This window comes from Benincasa hispida, chromosome 12 (assembly GCF_009727055.1).
Source record: "Benincasa hispida cultivar B227 chromosome 12, ASM972705v1, whole genome shotgun sequence".
Taxonomy (NCBI): Eukaryota; Viridiplantae; Streptophyta; class Magnoliopsida; order Cucurbitales; family Cucurbitaceae; genus Benincasa; species Benincasa hispida.
The window spans coordinates 55286375-55307090 of NC_052360.1; the positions used below are offsets into that span (position 1 = coordinate 55286375).

General features: G+C 35.4%; 1 protein-coding gene across 1 annotated transcript; it reads right to left on the reverse strand.

Moving 5' to 3' along the window:
• Positions 1 to 847: 847 nt before the first annotated feature.
• On the reverse strand, positions 848 to 12083 carry LOC120067174 (increased DNA methylation 1-like). Its single transcript, XM_039018648.1, has 8 exons — positions 9452 to 12083; positions 8801 to 8930; positions 8614 to 8699; positions 7479 to 7717; positions 7039 to 7125; positions 3180 to 3279; positions 2815 to 3028; positions 848 to 2727 (listed from the first exon to the last, which is right to left on the reverse strand). The coding sequence occupies exons 1-8, from the start codon at positions 11654 to 11656 to the stop codon at positions 1838 to 1840; spliced, it is 3951 nt and encodes a 1316-aa protein (XP_038874576.1). The 5' UTR covers positions 11657 to 12083; the 3' UTR covers positions 848 to 1837.
• Positions 12084 to 20716: the final 8633 nt, after the last annotated feature.

Consider the following 20716-nt stretch of genomic DNA (forward strand, 5'->3'; position numbering starts at 1 on the left):
GAGTCAAACTAATTATGTTAGTCCGATGATGATGATGCCAACATTTGGTTCAGGACATTATGACTCAGAGGCTAGTCCTTTGTCTTAATACGTGCATGGATATGGTCGAGGTCGTGGAGAGCATAATGAATATTTATATTATGAAATGCCTGCAAAAGTACCAGAGCAACATCAAGAAGAATTCGAGCAACCTCAAGTTCGAAGTCGACAACGACAACCAACTTGAAATCGACGACGTCCGCCTTGTGGGACACATTGATTTTTGTAATTATTTTTATATAAATGGGATATTTTAATTTACACTTTTTTATTTTTATGAGATGTTATTTTTTTTAATTTATTCTTTTTAGAGTTTAAATAAAATAATAAAATAATAAAACATTTTTAGAAATTGTTTTTATAAAATGATTTTTTCTTTAAAAAAAAAAAGAAGAAGGTCGAATGTCTAAATTATTAAAAAGAAAAAAAATAATCTAAAGGTCGAAGATTCGACCTAGGTAGGTCGAATTTTGAACCCTCGACCTATTAAAAAAAACAATATTTTTATAAATAGAAAGTACAATATTTTTCTAAATAGTTTTTAAAACTACAATATATTTTTAATTTTTCCTAATTGGAAGCTTAGAGTTTTAAAAAATTTTGAATTTTTAAAAATTTATTAGATACAAAATGGCAAGATTAGAGATGTATTAGATAAACTAAGAGTTTAAAAATCAATTATCTATTAAACACTTGTACAAATTTATTTTACAATGTGGTAGTGCTATCAACTTCAATTAAAAAATAAAATAAAATAAAAAACCTAGAGCTTCAAATTTGGGTTCAAAAGAGACAAACATAATAGTTGAGGGGTTGAGAAAAATGTGGAGCAAAACCTTCAGGCAGTATTTCAAACTAAATACATGTGCACCAAATAATTACAATTTCATCTTCATATAACAAGTAATTCCAATAATAACAGTTAGCAAACAATGGACTCCCCATTTCTAACTCACTAAAAACTATATTTTTTACCCTTTGCTTTCACACATGTTAAACCAACCCCCCTAAGCTCTCATGGTTGGCAGAGAAGTAGCTTCCCAGAAAATGCTCTGAACTTAGACAATGCCCATCACAGACAGCAGCAAAAATTCAAGACAAATTGAGTTGACAAGCTTGAAGATTCCACCAAAACAGCCTATACAACAGAGGGTGGTCATACCATTCTTATGAGTAATACGAATGAATGTCAATATATTTCTGTTAAAAGGCCCGACCAGAAAACCTTGAGAACTTGAAAACGCCACAAGAGTTATTTTAATTCTCTGGCTCTCTCGCAGTTGTGGTTGTCGAATAGGCTGAGCAGACGATAACAGATATGTTTGAGACAAATTGGCGCTGGAACCATGTGTGATCAATCATTACAACTACAAGAAGATTTTGCTCCAAGAGATTAGCTGACCCTGATCAAGAATGGAACTGCTCCATTTCTAGAAAATATGATGGTTTGGAGAGATCCTGAACCAGGTTTCGACCATACCATGAAGTTTGAGCTTCCAAGCCAGCCAGCATAATGAATGTGTTCATGTTTCAAAGCAGCAATTTCAGAAGAGAAATGGTGAATTGAACCATGCTAGTTCCTTCAAGGGCACCTCTGTGAACTCCAGGGCTGAAAAAATCGTGTTAACGAACAGAAGTTGGATTGTGATCTAAATGCCAAAATTCTGTTAAATAGCAATATCAATTATTGCAACTCATCTCAAATCTAAGCACTAGTCATTTAGCAACAGAGCCCTGCACAAACCAGCAAAGTGGTTTCATGATAATTTGGAGATCAAACATCAACATGGAGGCAATTTCAAACCGAACCAGATTCAGCTCTCTCTTCCTGCGAATCACCTCTGGCTTTTGCCCCACATGCCTGTGGAGAATTTTCAATGTCACAAATTCCGTCAGAAAAAGTTTCTTTACCATAAGGTCTTGCATTTTTACAATCAGATGTTTCAAAGGGGCCTCCATTAGTGCCACACAAGCTAGCAGAAGAGACAAGTGGATTTTCACTGTCATTGGGAAAATTTTCAACCGAATGAGCAGGTTTAAGAGCATTAGCATGGGAATCGTCCTCGTGGAATTCATGACCATTAATCTTATTGAATGACTTATCATCTTCAGGAGAATCCACTACGGGTATGTCATTTAGAAACTCATCGGTGCCATAGCCTATTGCAGGAGGAAAATATTTCTTCTCAGAAACGGAGTCAGCCAACTCGTGCCCAGCATGAGAGTTAGAACAAATGATTCCTTCATCTGAAACTTTAACCTTAAGTTCAAGAGAATTGTCTGAAGATGTATCAACTTCCATACATTGGGAAGTGGACTGCAAATGGTCCTCTATACCATGCTGAATTCCAGACTTATTTTTCCATTGAAGAGAGTCGGTTGAATCAGATGGAGATGAACATTTAACTTTATCACCAGAATCAGAATCTGAATTTACGGTTTGCATTGGAGAACATGACGGTTTACCTTCACAAAACACATCCAGAGGACTATTTGCCGCAGAAGTATCATTTAGAGAAACAGATACGGATTCAGGATTCGGGTTAGTAACAGCTGCTTCATTTGTTTTCTCCTTAGAGTGATGCTGTTCGGTGTCATCACAACTTTGAGGTTCATGGCCAGATGAGGTCTCTGTATCCATCTTAGGACTACTGAACTCTGTACTTCTACAATCCGTTTGCTTTGCACCTTTTAAACAAAAACAGACTGAATAATTAAATTGGCAGTCAAACCAATTTTGTTGTTAACATAAAACGAAGAAAACTATATAAAAACCTGAGCCAGTAGAAGTATTCTCCTCGACAATTGTCTCTTGGATTAACAACTTCTGTAACATATCTGTTCCAGGGAACACCAACATATTCATCAATCTCATTTCTTGCTTGAGTGACTGCTCCAAAGGACTAAAGCCAAAAATCACATTCCAAGTGTGCATGAGCTCAGCGATTGCTGGTATAATCAGTTTCTCAACCTTAAGCATGCGGAGGGCCTAAATAGAGCAATAATAATAATAAAAATAAAAATAAAATAAATAAATGTTGCAGCTATTGAAGAAAATAAGTCTTAAAAACTAAAATTTGCAAACCCACAACCGTCAATTATCCACAAATAGGAGGAGATTAACATCTTGTGTAGCTTACAGATTCAATTGCGCAAAAGAGCCGACGGCACATTCCTTGACGTCTATAAATATGGCGGGTACCGATGAATGGCATTTCAGCTAACTTAGTCCCATGAAACCTAACCATATAAAAGATAGCAAATATCAACAAAACCTTATTGCCAAGCAAGCATCAATACCTGAAGATTCAACCAAAAACCTTTTTCATCAAATAGTCATTTTATAGGTATCTCTTTCTCGACTAGCTAATATGATTAGAAGATATCAAATCCTAAAAGGTAAATATCATGTACGTCTAAAAGTTAACTATCTTCAGACGAAGTCTGCAACCTTTACCAACAGAACAAATACCGATCTAAAACACACCAACTGGAGACACAACTACATTCAACAAAACAACTATATACGTACAGACCACCAAAATAAAAGAAAAAAGAAAAAGAAAAAGAAAATGAACATGAATTCTCCTCCAGTTTTTTAATTTTAGCAGATAAATCCTACTAACAATGAAGGCCAGCAAATAAATTCAAAAGAAGAATTCTAATTTTAGCATATTTAAGTTCTAATATAAACAGCATGACAACTTCACAGCATAAGATCAATTCTCATAAAAGCAATCTAAGGATCCATGGATAGGTTTCTTATTTTTGCACCATAATGCTCGTCTAATGGCCACCACCTTGAGTTTTGGGATTCTAGTATCCTAACAGAACGACATAATAGGGAAAATTGTACTCAACCTTTACATTTCTTGTTAAGGTCCAACGACATAATAGGGAAAATTGTACTCAACCTTTACATTTCTTGTTAAGGTCCAATTCTTTCTTAATTCTTCTTTATTATGGTAAGGTCTTGATGCAGTGGGTTTAAGATATTACAACAAATCCATGACCTTACAAAGTAGAAGTTCATCCTATAGTTCAGAGAAAGCTCTCGAAGAACAATAGTTCCATTTCAAATATGATTTCCAATAACTTTCCATTACAATCCTGAAGTGTCTATTTATAGACTTACAAGGAAATATGACAAATAATTAATTAAACTTGAATACTAATTAAACATTAAAGTAATCTAAATTAACTAAACAAATATCAACTCAAATATACTAATTATTTACACGCCATATGGTAACCATTTGGTTTTTGGTTTTTGGTTTTGAAAATTAAGCCTATTTCATCCACATTTCTCACAATAATTTGCATCTTTCTTATGTTTGAATTCCTAGCCAAATTCCAAATTCCAAAAACAACTTTTTCAAAGCTACTTTTTTTAGTTCTCAACCATTGGTGAAAAGTAGAAAACAAAGGAAGAAATTTGAAGGTGGAAGTAGTGTCCATCGGTTTAATTTTCAAAAACAAAAACCAAAAACAAAATGTTCACCAAACGGGGCTTTAATAATTCACTACAATTTGGCAAGATAAGGATATCTTTTGGAGTAATTTTTAAATTGTTAAAATCACTTTTGTCATGTTCAAAACCACTTGTCTTTAAACAATCAAAATCAATTTAGCGTTTGATTTGTGTTTGATTTTAACACTTACACGATTTTCTTATCATCAAAATTTATTTTGCATGATTAAAGTCATACTTGGAAGTGATTTTGGATGTGACAAAAGTAATTTTAACCATTCCAAAATCACTACCAAACATGTCGTAAATCCAGGACAACAAGATGGGAGATATTGATTTTTCCTTTAAGGATTATGTTCAGCGCTGCTTCCTAAAACAAGTTATTTGATGCTGGCAGGTGTTTCCTTTGGGAAAAACCGTGAGCAAGGATGATGCTTGGTGGTTCCTTTGCTGATTGTTCCTTATCAAATGGTTTGTTTGCTGATTGTTGCTTTTCTGATATGCCAAGTTATAGACAGAAACTTGTGAAATTCTTGCTGTTTGTCTACTCAGCGGAAGCTCTCTTAATGACTGGTTCACTAATAATTATGTCTAAAAGAAACTCCTACCAATGAAGTCCCTTACATGCAAAGTTACACAATCATACAACTAAAACCAATCTACAACCTATCAAATGGCAACATCAGTATAATTGGCCCAAAACAAGCCATATAAAAGAAAACGAACATGAATTCTCCTATAACAGTTTTTTCCAATAGAATCTTCTCAAGTTTAGGAGCCAAGTCAACAGATAAAACCTACTAACAATGAAGGCCAGCAAATAAATCAAAAAGAAGAATTCTAATTTTAGCATATTTGAGTTCTAAAATAAACAGGACGAGAACTTCTCAGCATAAGATTAAATCTCATAAAAGAAATCTAAGGATCCATGGATATAGGTTTCTTATTTTTGCACCATAATGCTCATCTAACAGCTACCACTTCGAAACCACCTTCCTTTGGAATTCTAGTATCCTAACAGGACGACCTAATAGCAAAAATGTACTCACCTTTGTATTTCTTGTTAAAGCTCCAATCCTTTGAAGTCGCCTTTTTTATGCTAAGGTCTTGATGCAATGGGTTTAAGGCATTACACCAAATCCATGACCAAACAAAGGAGAAGTCCATCCATATAGTTTGAGAGAAATCTCTCTGAGAACAATAGTTCTATTTCAAATATGATTTTCAAAAGCTTTCTATTACAGCCCAATAGTGTCTATTTATAGCCTTATAGCTAGACGGAAATATGAGAAATAACTAATTAAACTTAAATATTAAAGTAGTCTAAATTAACAACTGATATTAATTCAAACATACTGATTATCTAATGATACTCCTTATTATATGAGGTTGTTTTTTGGTATCCGTGAGTGACCAGGCAAGCTTACGTGCACCTTGACTAATCTCACAGGACAACCCACCTGATCCTACAACATTTGGGTATCAAGAAAACTTGTAAGATATTAGATCTTAGGTAGGTGGTCACCATGGATGGAACCCATGACCTCTTAACCCTTAATAGGTCATGCCATCCATTTAACACTAGGCCACAAGCCACAATAGTTCATTATATCTGAGATTAACTTCTACATTTCAACATCGATCTTGACACTACATCAATTTGGCAAGATAAGGACATCCTTGGGAGTAATTTTAAAATTGTTTGAATCACTTTTGTCATGTTCAAACTTCAAAACCACTTGTTTTTAAACATTCAAAATCAATTTAGTGTTGACTTTAACACTTACACGACTTTCTTATCATCAAAATTCATTTTGAATGATTAAAGTCATACTTGGAAGTAATTTTGAATGTGACAAAAGTGATTTTAACCATTCCAAAATCACTACCAAACATGTCCCAAATTCAGGGACAACAAGATGGGAGATACGGATTTTTCCTTTAAGGATTATGTTCAGTATTGCTTACTAAAACAGGTTATTTGATGAGGATTATGTTCACTGTTGCTTACTAAAACAGTTATTTGATGCTGGCAGGTGTTTCCTTTCGGGAAAACCCGTGAGCAAGGATGCTGCCGTGAGGAACACTTGGTGGGTGGTTCCTTGGATGATTGTTCCTTAGCTAATGGTTTGTTTGCCGAATGTTTCTGTTCTGATGCATCAATTTTTAGTCAGAAACTTACGAAATTCTTGCTGCTTGTCTACTCAGTGCAAGCTTTCTTAATGACTGGTTCAGTAATAATACTGTCTAAAAGAAAATCCAACAAATGAAGTCCCTCAAAGTTACACAATCATGCAACTAGAACAAACAAATCTACAACCTATCAACTGGCAATGTCGGTATAATTGCCCAAATACAAGCCATACAAAAGCCAGAACATGAACTCTTCCAAATCATTGTTCAATCACATATACGTTTAGAAACATAGCACATATTTCAATCCAGAGCACGGTTTATTTGAATTTTTCCTTCGGCCAATGCCAGGTAAATATGAAGATGCAATACAATAGAAGTGTGATGCATGATACCTGATTGTTGCAGCAGAGATGATTTCATCACCCCTTTCCAAAATAGCAGTGTAGAAGCCACTATAATTCAGCCTATAAAAGTTAGATCTGGAAAGTTAAACATGATCAAGTCAGACAAACTTCCAGATGCTTTTCAAAAAAAATAATATTTAAAAAAGAAAAATTGCAGTAGATTTTGATCTAGTAGTTTTATCCATGTTGGAGCAATCAAAATTAAGTAGCTACAGTAAAAGTAAAAAGACACGGCGCCTGAGTTGGAAATTTCAAAGTACAACAGTCAACACAATGAGCTAAAGATCTTGTTAGTTGAAACAATGGAGTAAAATCAAGTTTATTCATGATAATGTTATTATTTGAAAGAGCACTCCTAAAGCATCAAAATTATGATTATGAGAACATACTATATCAGTATTGACAGACGAGACAAAAAAAAATCTTACCCACAGTTATAAAGAACATTATGAATTAGATTTATCCCACTCCTCCTGTCAACAATAGGCAAAAAGCATTCATCCATAACTGTTAATGCAACAGCCAGTTTAGAGTTACACTCGATCCTTTGAGAAAGTCCACGAACAGATACATCCGAATCTTCACTTGTTCTACGGATAAGAGACCATGAGAATCCTGCATCTAATTCATGTTTCGCCCCAAGATGCTTCTGCAAACTCTCAAAAAGCTGTAAAATGCAATAATTAGTCTGCAAATAAAAATTTTCGGTAGGTAGAAGCTGGAGTTCTTAAAATTACTTAAAAGCAGAAAACATCCACTAGCGTATTGTGGCAACTAAGGAACCTTATACCACTACGCTACGTGGTCACCAGCATGCACAGACTAAAAGTATGGTCATGGAAGCCTGTATTCACTACCACATTCAGGTGATTGAAATATAACAAGGAGTAGCTCCAAGGTACATGAACATTACAGAGGAAAAATCCACGTATAAAAAATCTTCATAAGATTAGGATGAAAACAGGACATCGTCAATTTTCCTATAATTTCTCGAAAGTAAAAGGTTTAAATCCAAGGAAGAATAATTGGTCAAAATAGTAACAAACATTTGCACATACAACATAACTGTATTATCAAATGACTTAAATGACAACAGGATTCATTTTTCATTTTTTTTAACAAGAAACCACACTTTCCACACAGAAATATGAAAGAACATACAAGAGCATAAAAAAACTTCTGCTCAACAGGAAGGAACCTAATGAAAACAACAAAAGCAAAACAAAAAAAAAAAAAAAAAAAAAGGAAAGAAAGAAAGAAAGAAGACTCAACTCCAAAATTATAAGCTTAATTGCTAATTACAACAGACTTTAACCACAGAGGCCCAAACCGAGGAACAAACCTAGTGACTTCTCACAACTCCTCCATAGAAAGCTCCTGGATAACTACAGTCTACAGCAAATAACTATTGAAAAAGTGAATAATCTACACAGTCCCTCAACCACTTCATTCATTTTTTTTTATTACTTTATTCATAACGTCCACATTAACAAATAACTTATGAAAATTTAAAGTCATACTAAAATAAGATTGAGAACTAGAATAAATTGAAATTTTTGCTACCTCTCTGCAACTCTTGCCACAAAAAGAAGTGACTGAAGTGTTGGAATGATCAGGAGTATCCATCTCTGGAATGCAGGACTCATGAACTGCAGCAATAACCAAAATATAACCAAAATAAAAATTCTACAATTACAGTTGATGAGCAGGGAAGAGAACAAATAAAAGAGAGAACAAATTGAAGTCATACATTTTTTCTCGCATAACATGCAAGTAGATATCTCAGGAACAACGGTATTGTCTCCTTGAGAAATATCAACACTGGCAACTCCACAATACTTGCAAGTACAATTTGGGCAGTGCCAATCACCTGGAGGAATCTGCACCAAAGGGAATAAACGATCAAAGGGGGGGGAAGTCTCAATTAAGATACTTAGCTAACATGGGCAAAAGCTTATCACTCAAGTACTCTACCCTCGACTAATTCCTGTTCGATACCGAAAGAATTAATTTGAGAATAAAAAACAAAAAATGAGCAGAAAACAAGCTCATTCAAAGAGAAGGGAAGAGAAGCAAATCACAGACAAATAAAGCTACTAATATTGCAAAAACCAGTGTATGTCAGTTTTCAAAGCTTCCTAAAATTTATGCACGTGTGTGTGCGAGAGAGTGTATGTCCAAACAAATAATCCATCCTCACCTATACACAATTCCCTAAATTCAGCTAGAAAATATTTCTAGCCTCCTTCACGATTACAATCATAAACTGTGATCAATAAAAAAAATTAAACAGGTGGCATGGCAAAAGAAAAGGCTAGTATTGATGAGGGAGAAGGATATGGAACACCTTGCAAATATAATAGGCATACCTACCAACAAGCACAATAAACTAGACACTCACCTGAATATCTAAACAACTCTGATGAAAAGTTGATGGACACCCATCACAACAGATCAAGTCTCCACCATCTCCACAGATGCCACATGTATCATCATTTGGATCATCACCGTCAATTTCAACTGTGTGGAAACTGAGGCGTTTAGACTCCTCCTGTCTATTCCATGCATCTCTCTGGCACTGCAGAAGAGAAACCCCAGACTCCAAAAAGATGTTTTGAAAAGGTTGCCGTAATTTGCTTCCAGCATGTATCTCAAATTTTGAGACAGTGAGGATTTTGCTACAGCAACCGCAATGGATGCCATCTCTGGTAATCCACCCCTCCAGCATCACCCGGGTCTGTCTGCGGTTCATGTACCGAACCTTTTGGCTCAACTGCACAGTTCCGGAATCAATAAGCCAGGAAAGCAGAGTCCTTTTACCAGTATATGGAACATATCCATCATTCTCTGAATCTAATCCCCTACTAGAGCCACGAACTAACAGTCCAAGCTTTCTACCTCTTCTTCCATGTAAAATACGTGAATTGGATCCAGAAGAAGATTTTACAATGGTATCACGCGAATACTTACTAGAACTTTGACCTTTGGAGTTGACACTGGGAAATCCATTCTCGTTCAATTTATTTTTAAAAGACTTTCCACCCTGCTTTATGAAAGAGCTTAACTTTTCTTCATTGCTGTCACTGTCCATACTGTCCATGTCATTTTTTGTACCAGCAGATCTTAGTGCACTTGCTTCTTTAGCATTTTCACTGTCACTATCATCTCTCTGCTTATTTTTCCATTCCTTCTCAATTTTCTTTCTAGTTTTCCTGGTTAATTGACTAAGAATGTCATCTGATATTGGCGTAAATGAACCATCAGTACTAGGTTTAGCCTCTGCTCCTTCTTCATTCAATTGCTTTTGAAGGGCATCATAAGCCTTAATAATTGACCAATAAGCTGTTCCAGTGGGATTAACATAGACAGCATCTAAATAATCTCTGTTCCTTCTGGGTCTGTAATCGATTTTCCAGCCAGCACTAAGGAGCATTCCCCTGATCCTTTCACGTAGCTTTTGTTTCTCTGTTCCACTGCCTCGTTTTACTTTTCCTTCCTTTGCTGTACTTGGGGGAGTCTCTTCACATGGAATTTTTTCAACTTCACAACTTGCCTTCTTGGTAGATTTGTGAGCTTCAACAACCTTTTTTCTGGGCTTCAATGACACACTGCTGTCACCTGAATCCCAACTGCAACCCTTTACATTTTTTGTTGATGCTGAAGTTTGAAATTCTGTATGGTCTTTCTCTGGCTTAGAAAAGAGGTCCTGTTTCATATTGGGCTTAGTTTCTGGGTGGAGTGAAGGAGAAACTAACACTTTCCTCTTCAGAGTATCTTCGGTCCTTAAACTCTTTCTACTTTCTTCTAATTTGCGATGATCATACATATTGGAAGCTCCGCTCACATTTTTCTTCTTGTTAACCATTACCTTTAAAACTCCATTTTTCCCCTGAACCCTGATTGCTTCATCGGAATGACCCCTAAACTTATCTCTCAACAAGGGTGTTGGGAGGTGAGGTTCATCATTATCTGATTCATAATTAATCTTTCTGGGAGGCCTGTCCCGATCAAAGCTATTGGTTTGTTCGGCATACAAATGCTTTCTCTTGTCCACCAAAGCATGCTTGCTAGAAGAGGTTCCAAATTCCCTCTTGACGCCACTTTGAGGCAGTTTCATGGAACCAACAAACTGTCTTTCTCCACTGTCATTAAAGTGCTTCCTCTGCCTAGTCTCACTATCAATTTCATCGTACTCATTGAACTCAAAGACATCTAAGGTGTCCATATTTCTTCGTAGACCATCTCCATCCATCCTGTTGAGTAAACCATCATCATTTCGCTTAACGTACTGCAATCTATCCTTCTTTCTGATACTTCCACTCTCGTCCACAACATCTTTCCCAAAAGAATTCAAACCATTACAAACCCGAATGGTTTCAGGACCAACCCGTCTACGATGAGGCAACAATACCTCATCACTGGACCCAGAATCACTCAAAACCAACCTAGGCCTCTTCTTCTCTTTCTTTGCATTAAGCAAACGTGAGCCCGAAGAACCGGCGCCTCCTAATCCATCCTCTTTTTTTCTAACAATTAAGCAACCAGACGAGTTCCTAGTCTTTACCAAAACCCCCGACGGACCCCCAGATCTCACACCGTCTTCCATTTAAATCAACCCCCAACGCAAGAACCCTAAATTACAAAATCTTCCTCCATACCCATATTGAGCTCACACAAACCCAATACAATCCAGCTACAGCAAACCCTAATTCGATTGTCCCCGAAATCCCTCAACGAAAAACCTATCAGATCTGAAACAAAACAGATCCGAATTTTCTAAAGATTTTCCCAATTCCAAAACGGAACCACCAACCCCACCGTGAAGGAGATAGGAAGAATCTTACCTCAATAGAAAGCTCTAGAATTCCATGGCCGGAAATTCGGTTCAATTCCCCGCTAAATGCCCCGACGTACGAAACTGATCAGACACAAGTCTCTTAGTTAGGATCGTCATCGCCACTTTATTAAAAACCAAAGCAATTATAAAAATTTGCAGTCTTTTTTTTTCTTTTTTATTTTTTCCCATCCTTAACATTTATATTTTCCAAAGAATAATACTCATATTATTATTATTATTCTCTCTCTCTTTTTTTTTTCCCTCCTTTTTCCCTCCAAATCTCGTTTTCCTAGGTGGAGCAGGGAGTTAAATAACGGTGACGATTTTGCCACGTGAGATGGTAACTGAGCTAGGGTGGATCGTATGTCTGACGTGGCGAGATCTTAGTGGGAGTAGAAGATTGCTACGCTAATGCTAGCTGTTTTTTACAGTTCTGACTGTACTCAATTTTTGTGCGTGAGTATTTCATTTATTTATTTCTTTTCATTTTTAGAATATCTAATTTTCGAGTTTTTTTTTTTTTAAGGTAATACTTGGTTCTGTTGAGGTCGTGCTGATTAAGGTATTGACGAGGAAATTGAGCGACACGTGCTGTACATGGCGCGTGAGCATGCTGAAACTCCAGCGGGATATTTAGTGGACGTGAGAGGAAGTGGAATTGGAGGGTTGATGTTAATCGGCTCTAGTTTGGGCCTTATTAGTATATGGGATTGCGTGGGCTGGGTTCTGGATTGGACTCTCGCTATCTGGGCCCAAACTTTCTGTTCTGTTTTACTAGTTTGATGTTAGGGTTTCTACTAGAAGGTCTAAAAACAAGGGCTATATTACATTAATCTCTTGAATGTTTCATTTTTTTTAAAAAAAAACTATTGAACTTTATTTTCTTATTAAATTCATATATAAATATATATCACTCTCTTCTCCATGCAAATATTCTTTTCTCCATGCATATTCTCTCTCTCATGCATATATTCTCTTTCCCTAATAATACATTTCATATATTCTCTCTTATGTTAGCTTTTTGGTCCTTAATATCAAATTAATTAATATTTTGATGATAACAAACATACTTTTATTTATTAACAATTTGATTACTTTGAATTTTTCATTGCGTAGAGCTCGGATCAACGGTTCCAACGTAATTTGAATCACCTAAATCGAACCTCAAACGAAGAAGATATGGTCGAAACAATCGAAAAATCTCGAGCTGATGACGTGGCATAATTTTTCTCATCAAAGTTGACCAATTTAAAGTGCCACTTGGAGCAATGGAAGAGTGACACATGGTAGATTTTTGCTTTTTTGTTGTTGTTGTTTTTTTTTTAAATGAATTTAAAAAGAAAAATAATTTAATATTATATTCTGTTATTGTCTAACGACTAGTTTAGTTTAAAATTTCCACCATTGATTTTTCTTTTCCAAGATCCAATAGTCCAAATTAAATTTGAATTTCACCATCCTCCTCTATTTAAACACATCTTCTTCTCCAAATTAATATAACAATTTTACACTATTTTTTAATCCTTCATATCTCAAAGCCATCATTGTTATTCTCTCTCTAAGTTTCAATTTTCTTCTTTTCATCTAATTCTTGAGAGAGATATCTTATGTATTGTGAGGATTGATTTGTCGTGTGCAAAAGCTTGTAAATCTACTCTTCAAGAGAGTTTTTCTCATATTGTTCTTCATTTCCAAATGCACTGTAAGGGTTACTCTTGATCCCTAAAAAGAGTGGTTCTAATAGTTTGATCCTCAACCGTGGAAAGGATCGAGTTGTTCTTACACCTGAAAAAATAATGTTGTAGTAGTTCAACTCTAAGCAATGGAAAGAGTCAAAGACTTTTAGTGAAGTATCCCAGAAGAGCTTGGGAAGTAGACATAGGCCGGTTGTGCCGAACCACTATAAATTTTTCGATGTTAATTTCTCTATCCCCTCCTACTTTAATTTTACAATTAATTTGTTGTTATATTTTATTGCATGAAATTAATTACAATATTTATTAAACTAATTGCTTAATGTTTATTTAGAATGGTTAAATTGATCTTTACATATCTTGTAACGACTCACCTTTTTAGATCTCTAATTGGGGTCATCACTACCATGCAATAATTTTTTAAACCAAAAACTGGATGACAAATTAAAGTCAATACAAAGTTTTCTAAATAATAATAATTTTTTTTTTTTTGAAATGATCTAAAGATTCTGAACAAATTTTAATTCGAGATCCCTAAAACACTGATAAAAAATAAATAAATAAAATGTTAAAAACATTTAAATTTTAAATTATGAAACTCAAAACTTCTCTTTAATCGTTCAAATCGTCTAAGAGAACATGACACTGAGCATAAGTGTCACACCCCCTCCTAGATTACCCACATGATCCAGAAAAGAAGTGACTTATTTCTTGGTCCGATTTTATGCAAATTCATTGCATAGGACACCCCCACTATTCATGTCAGTACATGAATGAATCTGGATCATTTCATTTGTAGTATCTTTACAACAACTTGTAACAACTACAGGGTAAGCTGCATCTCATAGTGTTACTAGAATAAGTTACCAACATTAATCATGTACTATAGACCGTTTTGGCTATTTACTCGAACTTGATCCATCTCTATGTCTTTACATAAAGTTCAAGTATTCATATAATAGCCATGGATCTTAGTTTATTGGATTTAGACTTTCACGTATGCAATTTATAGAATCAATAATAAGTTCATTGACTACATAATATGTTTAGCTTTTACAAACTGCGAGTTTTAGGATATAAAACCTAACACCAACTCCCCAATCAGACGAATCCCCAAAATGGTAGACTTATTGAGTCAGCGATCTAACCACTCTCACTCATGCATATCAAGGGACCGCCTTCATAGGTAAGAGTCCACAATTCACTTAGAATTCAGGTCATGTCACCTATGGTCATCCTAGTGAAATGTAAGTCTCTATCATTAATGGTGTTATATAATGAGATTATTCATTTCGTGGTCCGGTCTTATACAAATCCTTTTGTATAGAACACATTCGCTCATTTGTCTCTACATGAATAATCAAGATCAGATCATTTTTAGAACTTTACAACAATTGTAACATTTACAAAGCCGGCCGTGTTCATAGTGCCACCAGGATAAGGTACCCAACCTTATCCATCTACTATAGACCATTTAGATTATCACTTAAACATGATCCACTTGTATGTCTCTACATACATGTTTAAGTTACAAAAGATAACATTGTATGTTAGTTTATTGGTTTTGTGGGTTAATGCTACTAAATGTCAAATAAAATACCTCAAATTTCATTAAATAAATAAACTGTTTGTACATTACAATTACAAACTATAGGACCCACGAGATTTAGAGCATCAACCCTAACAATCTCCCACGTGTCCTAAAGCTAGTGGGGTGTACAACATAAAATTCATACCAATATAAAAGTACACAAAACAAGAAATTACCCTTAAAAAGGACGAACTTTACAAGAAAGAAGCCAGAGATCCATCACCAAAAGACAAATCTCGTGAAGTTTGTAAAAAAAAAAACTTGAGTTGTACTCTCTGTGGTTTGTTTAGTGAAGTTGAGTTCATTTCTATATTTTGTCTCGTGAAGTAACTTCATGAGACAAAAGAAAAACGAGACAAACGACAGAAATGAACTCGACTTCACGAGAGGCAGAATTCAGTCTTCTGTCTCTCGTGAAGTTGAGTTGATTTACGAAGTTTGTCTCATGAAGTTACTTCACGAAAAAAAAGACAAAAATGAACTCCACTTCACGAGAGGAAGAAGTCAGTCTTTTGTCTCTCATGAAGTTGAGTTCATTTCTGAAGTTTGTCTCGTAAAGTTACTTCACGAGACAAAAGACAGAAATGAACTCAACTTCAAAAGAGGTAGAAGTCAGACATTCATCTCTCGTGAAGTTGAGTTGATCTTTGTCTTTTGTCTCGTGAAGTTACTTCATGAGACAAACTTAGAACATTACGAGACAAATGACAGAGAGCTTTTGAGCTATTTTAAAAATTTTCTACTATTGCGAATACTTTACGAGATAAATATTCGCAACAACTTCACAAGATATTTGTCTCGTGAAGTTCAATACATCCAAAAAATACGAAATCAAACCCAGACGAACATATTAACCCTTACCCTATACATACAAACGAAGTGATCCTGATTTGTTCATGTATTGACATGAGAAGTGGAGACATCCTATGCAATGAGTTTGCATAAGATCGGACCAAGAAATAAGTCTACATTTGACTTACAGATTTTGGCGCCACTAACCTTGTTTGTTCTTCATTTTAGGGAATTAGTTTCTAGTGGCAACTTGATGCTGGTGAGATGACGATGTGGGTTAGAACTGGGCACGTCGTCTCGACTATGGCAGTAAGAGGTCTCCATTTGACTTTACAGAATAAATTCATTTTACTAGAAAATGTCTATGTTGTTCCTGGTTTAAAATGCAACTTAATTTCTATAAAGTGTTTACTTGAACGGTTTTATTATATCAACTTTAATGTAAATAAAGTATTTATTTCCAAAAATGGAGTTGATATTTGTTCAGTGAAAATGGAAAACCACCTTTATGTGTTAAAACCTTAGCAACTAAGGCACTCCATAATACTAAAATGTTTAAAACTATGGTAACTCAACATAAAAGACTTAAAATTTCTCCCAATGGAAATACCCAACTTTGGCACCTAAGACTAGGACACAACAATCTCAAAAGGATTGAGAGATTGGTGAAGAATGGACTTCTAAGCGAGTTAGAAGAAACTTCTTTACTTGTGTGTGAGTCATGCCTTGAAGGAAAGGTGACTAAAAGACCTTTTACTAGAAAAGATCATAAGGCCAAAGAACCTTTAGAGCTAGTACATTCAAACCTCTATGGTCTGATGAATGTAAAAGCTAGGGGAGGTTTTGAATATTTCATCACTTTTACTGATGATTATTCAAGATATGGGTATGTTTATTTAATGCAACATAAGTCTGAATCTTTTGAAAAGTTCAAAGAATTTAAGGCTGAAGTTGAAAATTCATTAAGTAAAACAATAAAGATATTCGATCTGATCGAGGTGGAGAGTTTATGGATCTGACATTAAAAAACTATTTGATAGAACATGGAATTGTATCCCAACTCTCAATACCTGGTACACCTCAGTAGAATGGTGTATTAAAAAGAAGAAATCAAACCCTGTTGAACATAGTTCAGTCTATGATGAGTTACGCTTCCTTACCTGACTCATTTTACGGTTATGCAGTAAGGACTGTAGTATATATTTTGAATTGCATTCCATCCAAGAGTGTTACTAGAAACATTTGAAGATATGGAATGGTTGCTAGTTTACGTCATTTCAAGATCTGGGGTTGTCCAATACATGTGCTTGAGGCTAATCCTAAGAAATTGGAATCTCATTCAAAATTGTGCCTATTTGTAGGCTACTCCAAAAGAATGAGAGGTAGTTACTTCTTTGACCTAAAATAAAACAAAGTGTTTGTATCGATAAACACTACTTTTCTTGAAGAATACCACATAAGGGAGCACAAGCCCTGCAATAAAATTGTGTTGAATAAACTTTCCAAAGAAACTTCTGAACATTCAACAAGAGTTGTTGAAGAAAACACAACACCTCAATAAGAGTTGTTGAAGTTGGATCATCTAGTAGGTCAAATCCATCTCAAGTGTTGAGGGAACCTCGACGCGGTTGAAGGGTTGCGAACCCATTTGTCCGTTACATGGGTTTAACGGAAATCCTAGCTATGGTAGCCGATGGAGATATTGAGAATCCATTGTCTTACAAGAAAGCAATGGAGGATGTTGACAAAGATGAATGGATCAAAGCTATGGATCTCGAAATGGAGTCAATGTACTTCAATTGAGTATGGGATCTTGTAGATTAACCTGATGGGAAACCTATAGATTGCAAATAGATCTACAATAGAAAATGGGGTGTTGATGGGAAGGTGCAAATTTTCAAGGCTAGACTAGTGGCAAAGGGTTATAACCAGATTGAGAGAGTTGACTATGAGGAGACTTTCTCACATGTTGCCATGTTGAAGCCTATCAAAATCCTTTTGTCCATTACCTCATATTAGAACTATGAGATTTGACAAATGGACGTCAAGACTGCCTTTCTGAATGACAATCTTGATGAGACCATTTACATGGAGAAGCCAAGGGATTCATAACCCAAGGTCAAGAGCAAAAAGTATGTTGACTTAATCGGTCCATTTATGGACTGAAACAAACTTCTCGATCTTGGAATGTAAGGTTTGATATTGCGGTCAAATCTTATGGCTTTGATCAAAATGTTGATGAACCTTGTGTATATAAGAGGATCATCAACAGTTCAATAGCTTTCTAAGTGTTATAGTAGATGATATCCTACTCATTGAGAATGGTGTAGGTCTACTGACTGAAGTTAAAAACTAACTAGTGACCCAATTCCAAATGAAAGATTTTGGAGAGGCTCAGTTTGTTCTAGGAATTTGGATCTTTAAAGATCGAAAGAAAAAAATGATAGCTCTGTCTCAAGCGTCGTACATTGACAAAGTGCTTGTCAAGTATTCGATGCAGAACTCCAAAAGAGACTTATTGCCTTTTAGGCATGGAGTTATATTGTCTACGAAACAGTGTCCTAAGACACCTCAAGAGAGTGAGAAAATGAGACAGATCCCCTATGCATCGGCTGTTGGCAACTTGATGTATGTGATATTATGTACTAGACCTGACATCTGCTATGTGGTGGGATAGTAAGTAGATATCATTCTAATCCAGGATATGATCACTGGACGGCCGTTAAAAACATTCTCAAGTATCTACAGAGAACGAGAGACTACATGCTCATGTATGGTTCTAAGGATTTGATCCTTACTGGATACACAAACTCTAATTTTTAGACTAATAAGGATTCTAGGAAATCCTCATCATGATCAATGTTCACTCTTAAAGAAGGAGTAGTAGTTTGGAGGAGCATCAAGCAAGAGTGCATTGCTGACTCCACTATAGAGGTCGAGTATGTAGCGGCTCATGAAGCTGCTAAGGAAATTGCTTGGCTCAGGAAATTCTTGACGGATCTGGAAGTCATTCTAGACATGTCAAAGCCCATGACACTTTATTATGATAACAGTGGTGTTGTGGCTAATTTCCGAGAGCTTGGGAGTCACAAGCACAATAAACACATTGAGTGGAAGTATCATCTCATCCCAGAGATTGTGCATCGAAGAGACGTGATCGTCACATAGATAGCTTTGGAGCACAGTGTTGCTGATCCATTTACAAAGGCCCTCATGACTAAGGTGTTTGAGGGTCACCTACAAAGTATGGGTCTATGGGACATGCCACGTTTAGACTAGGGCAAGTGGGAGCTTTTGTACTGGGCGGTTTGTGCCTTAGTTTATTGCTTTGTGTATTTTGTATTATAGTTTGACTTTTACACTGTACACCTTACTAGCTTTAGGGAAAGTGGGAGATTGTTGGGGTTGATACCCTAAATCTCATAGAGTTCTATAGTTTGTAATTGTAATGTACAAACATTTTAATTATGTAATAAAATATGTGATGTTTTATTTCAAAATTAGTTGCATTAACCACAAACCAATAAACTAACATCCAGGGTTATCTTGTAGTTTAAACATGTATGTAGAGACATACAAGTAGATCATGTTTAAGTGATAATCTGAATTATTTGTAGTATATGGATAAGGCTGGATACCTTATCTTGGTGACACTACAAGTATGGCCCGCTTTGTAGGTGTTATAATTGTTGTAAAGTGCTACAAATGATCTAATCTTGATCATTCATGTGGAGCTATATGAGCGGGGATATTCTATACAAAAGAGTTTGTATAAGACTGGACCACGAAATGTTAAGTCTCATTATATAACACCGTTCATAATAGAGACTTACATTTCACCAGGATGACCATAGGTAACATGACCTGAATCCTAAGTGATTTGTTAACTCCTGCCTATGAGGACAGTCCTTTGATTTGTATGGGTGAGAGTGTCCAGATCGCCGACTCAACAAGTCTATCATTTTGGGGATTCGTCTGATTGGGGAGCAGGGAACACGGCTACATAAGAAGAAATTCACTCATTCCTCAATGTCGGGGCAAGTAGATAAATTGTTCTCTTAAGGGCTGATTCCTGTTGGAATGTATCAACAAGCAGCGGAAGTAACAAGGATCAATAAGCACTCTAATTCATTAATTTTGACAGAAACTAAAGCATGCTCTTGCAGAAACAAGTGGGTTTCAAGTCATACCTTTGTAGAACTTTTCAAAGCTTGATTCCAGTTGCAGATTTCTTCTAATCTTGTTGTAGACCACCTCAAGATCTTCCTCCCTATTCTTTTGGAACTCTAGATTGAGTTGTGGGACTCAAAATAAGCTTGAATAAAGGGAACTTGGAGAAGAATTCACAACAACAACCCACTTGAAGAACACCTTCTTCACCACGAATTTTTCAGCAAAAATTCTATCGATTGCATGCCTCAATTCCACTCCAATCTTCTCAATATATTGCAGACTATCATGCAAAAAAGATGGCTGCATGAGATGCAACTCATACTTGGAGTTATTAAAGCCAAAGAAACGGGTTTTGTGTGAGCTATTTTGAAGGTGTTATTGGAAATATTCACAATTCCATTTTGTGTTGATTTAATCTTTCTCAATTTTTCAATTGATTTCAAAAAAAAATTTGTTTTCTAAAATTGAAAATTATATTAGTTTTACAAAATTAATTTCATAAATTAATTTTCTTAATAAAATTAATAAATAATTCTTTAAACAATTTAAATAATTCTAATTAATTTAATATCAAATATT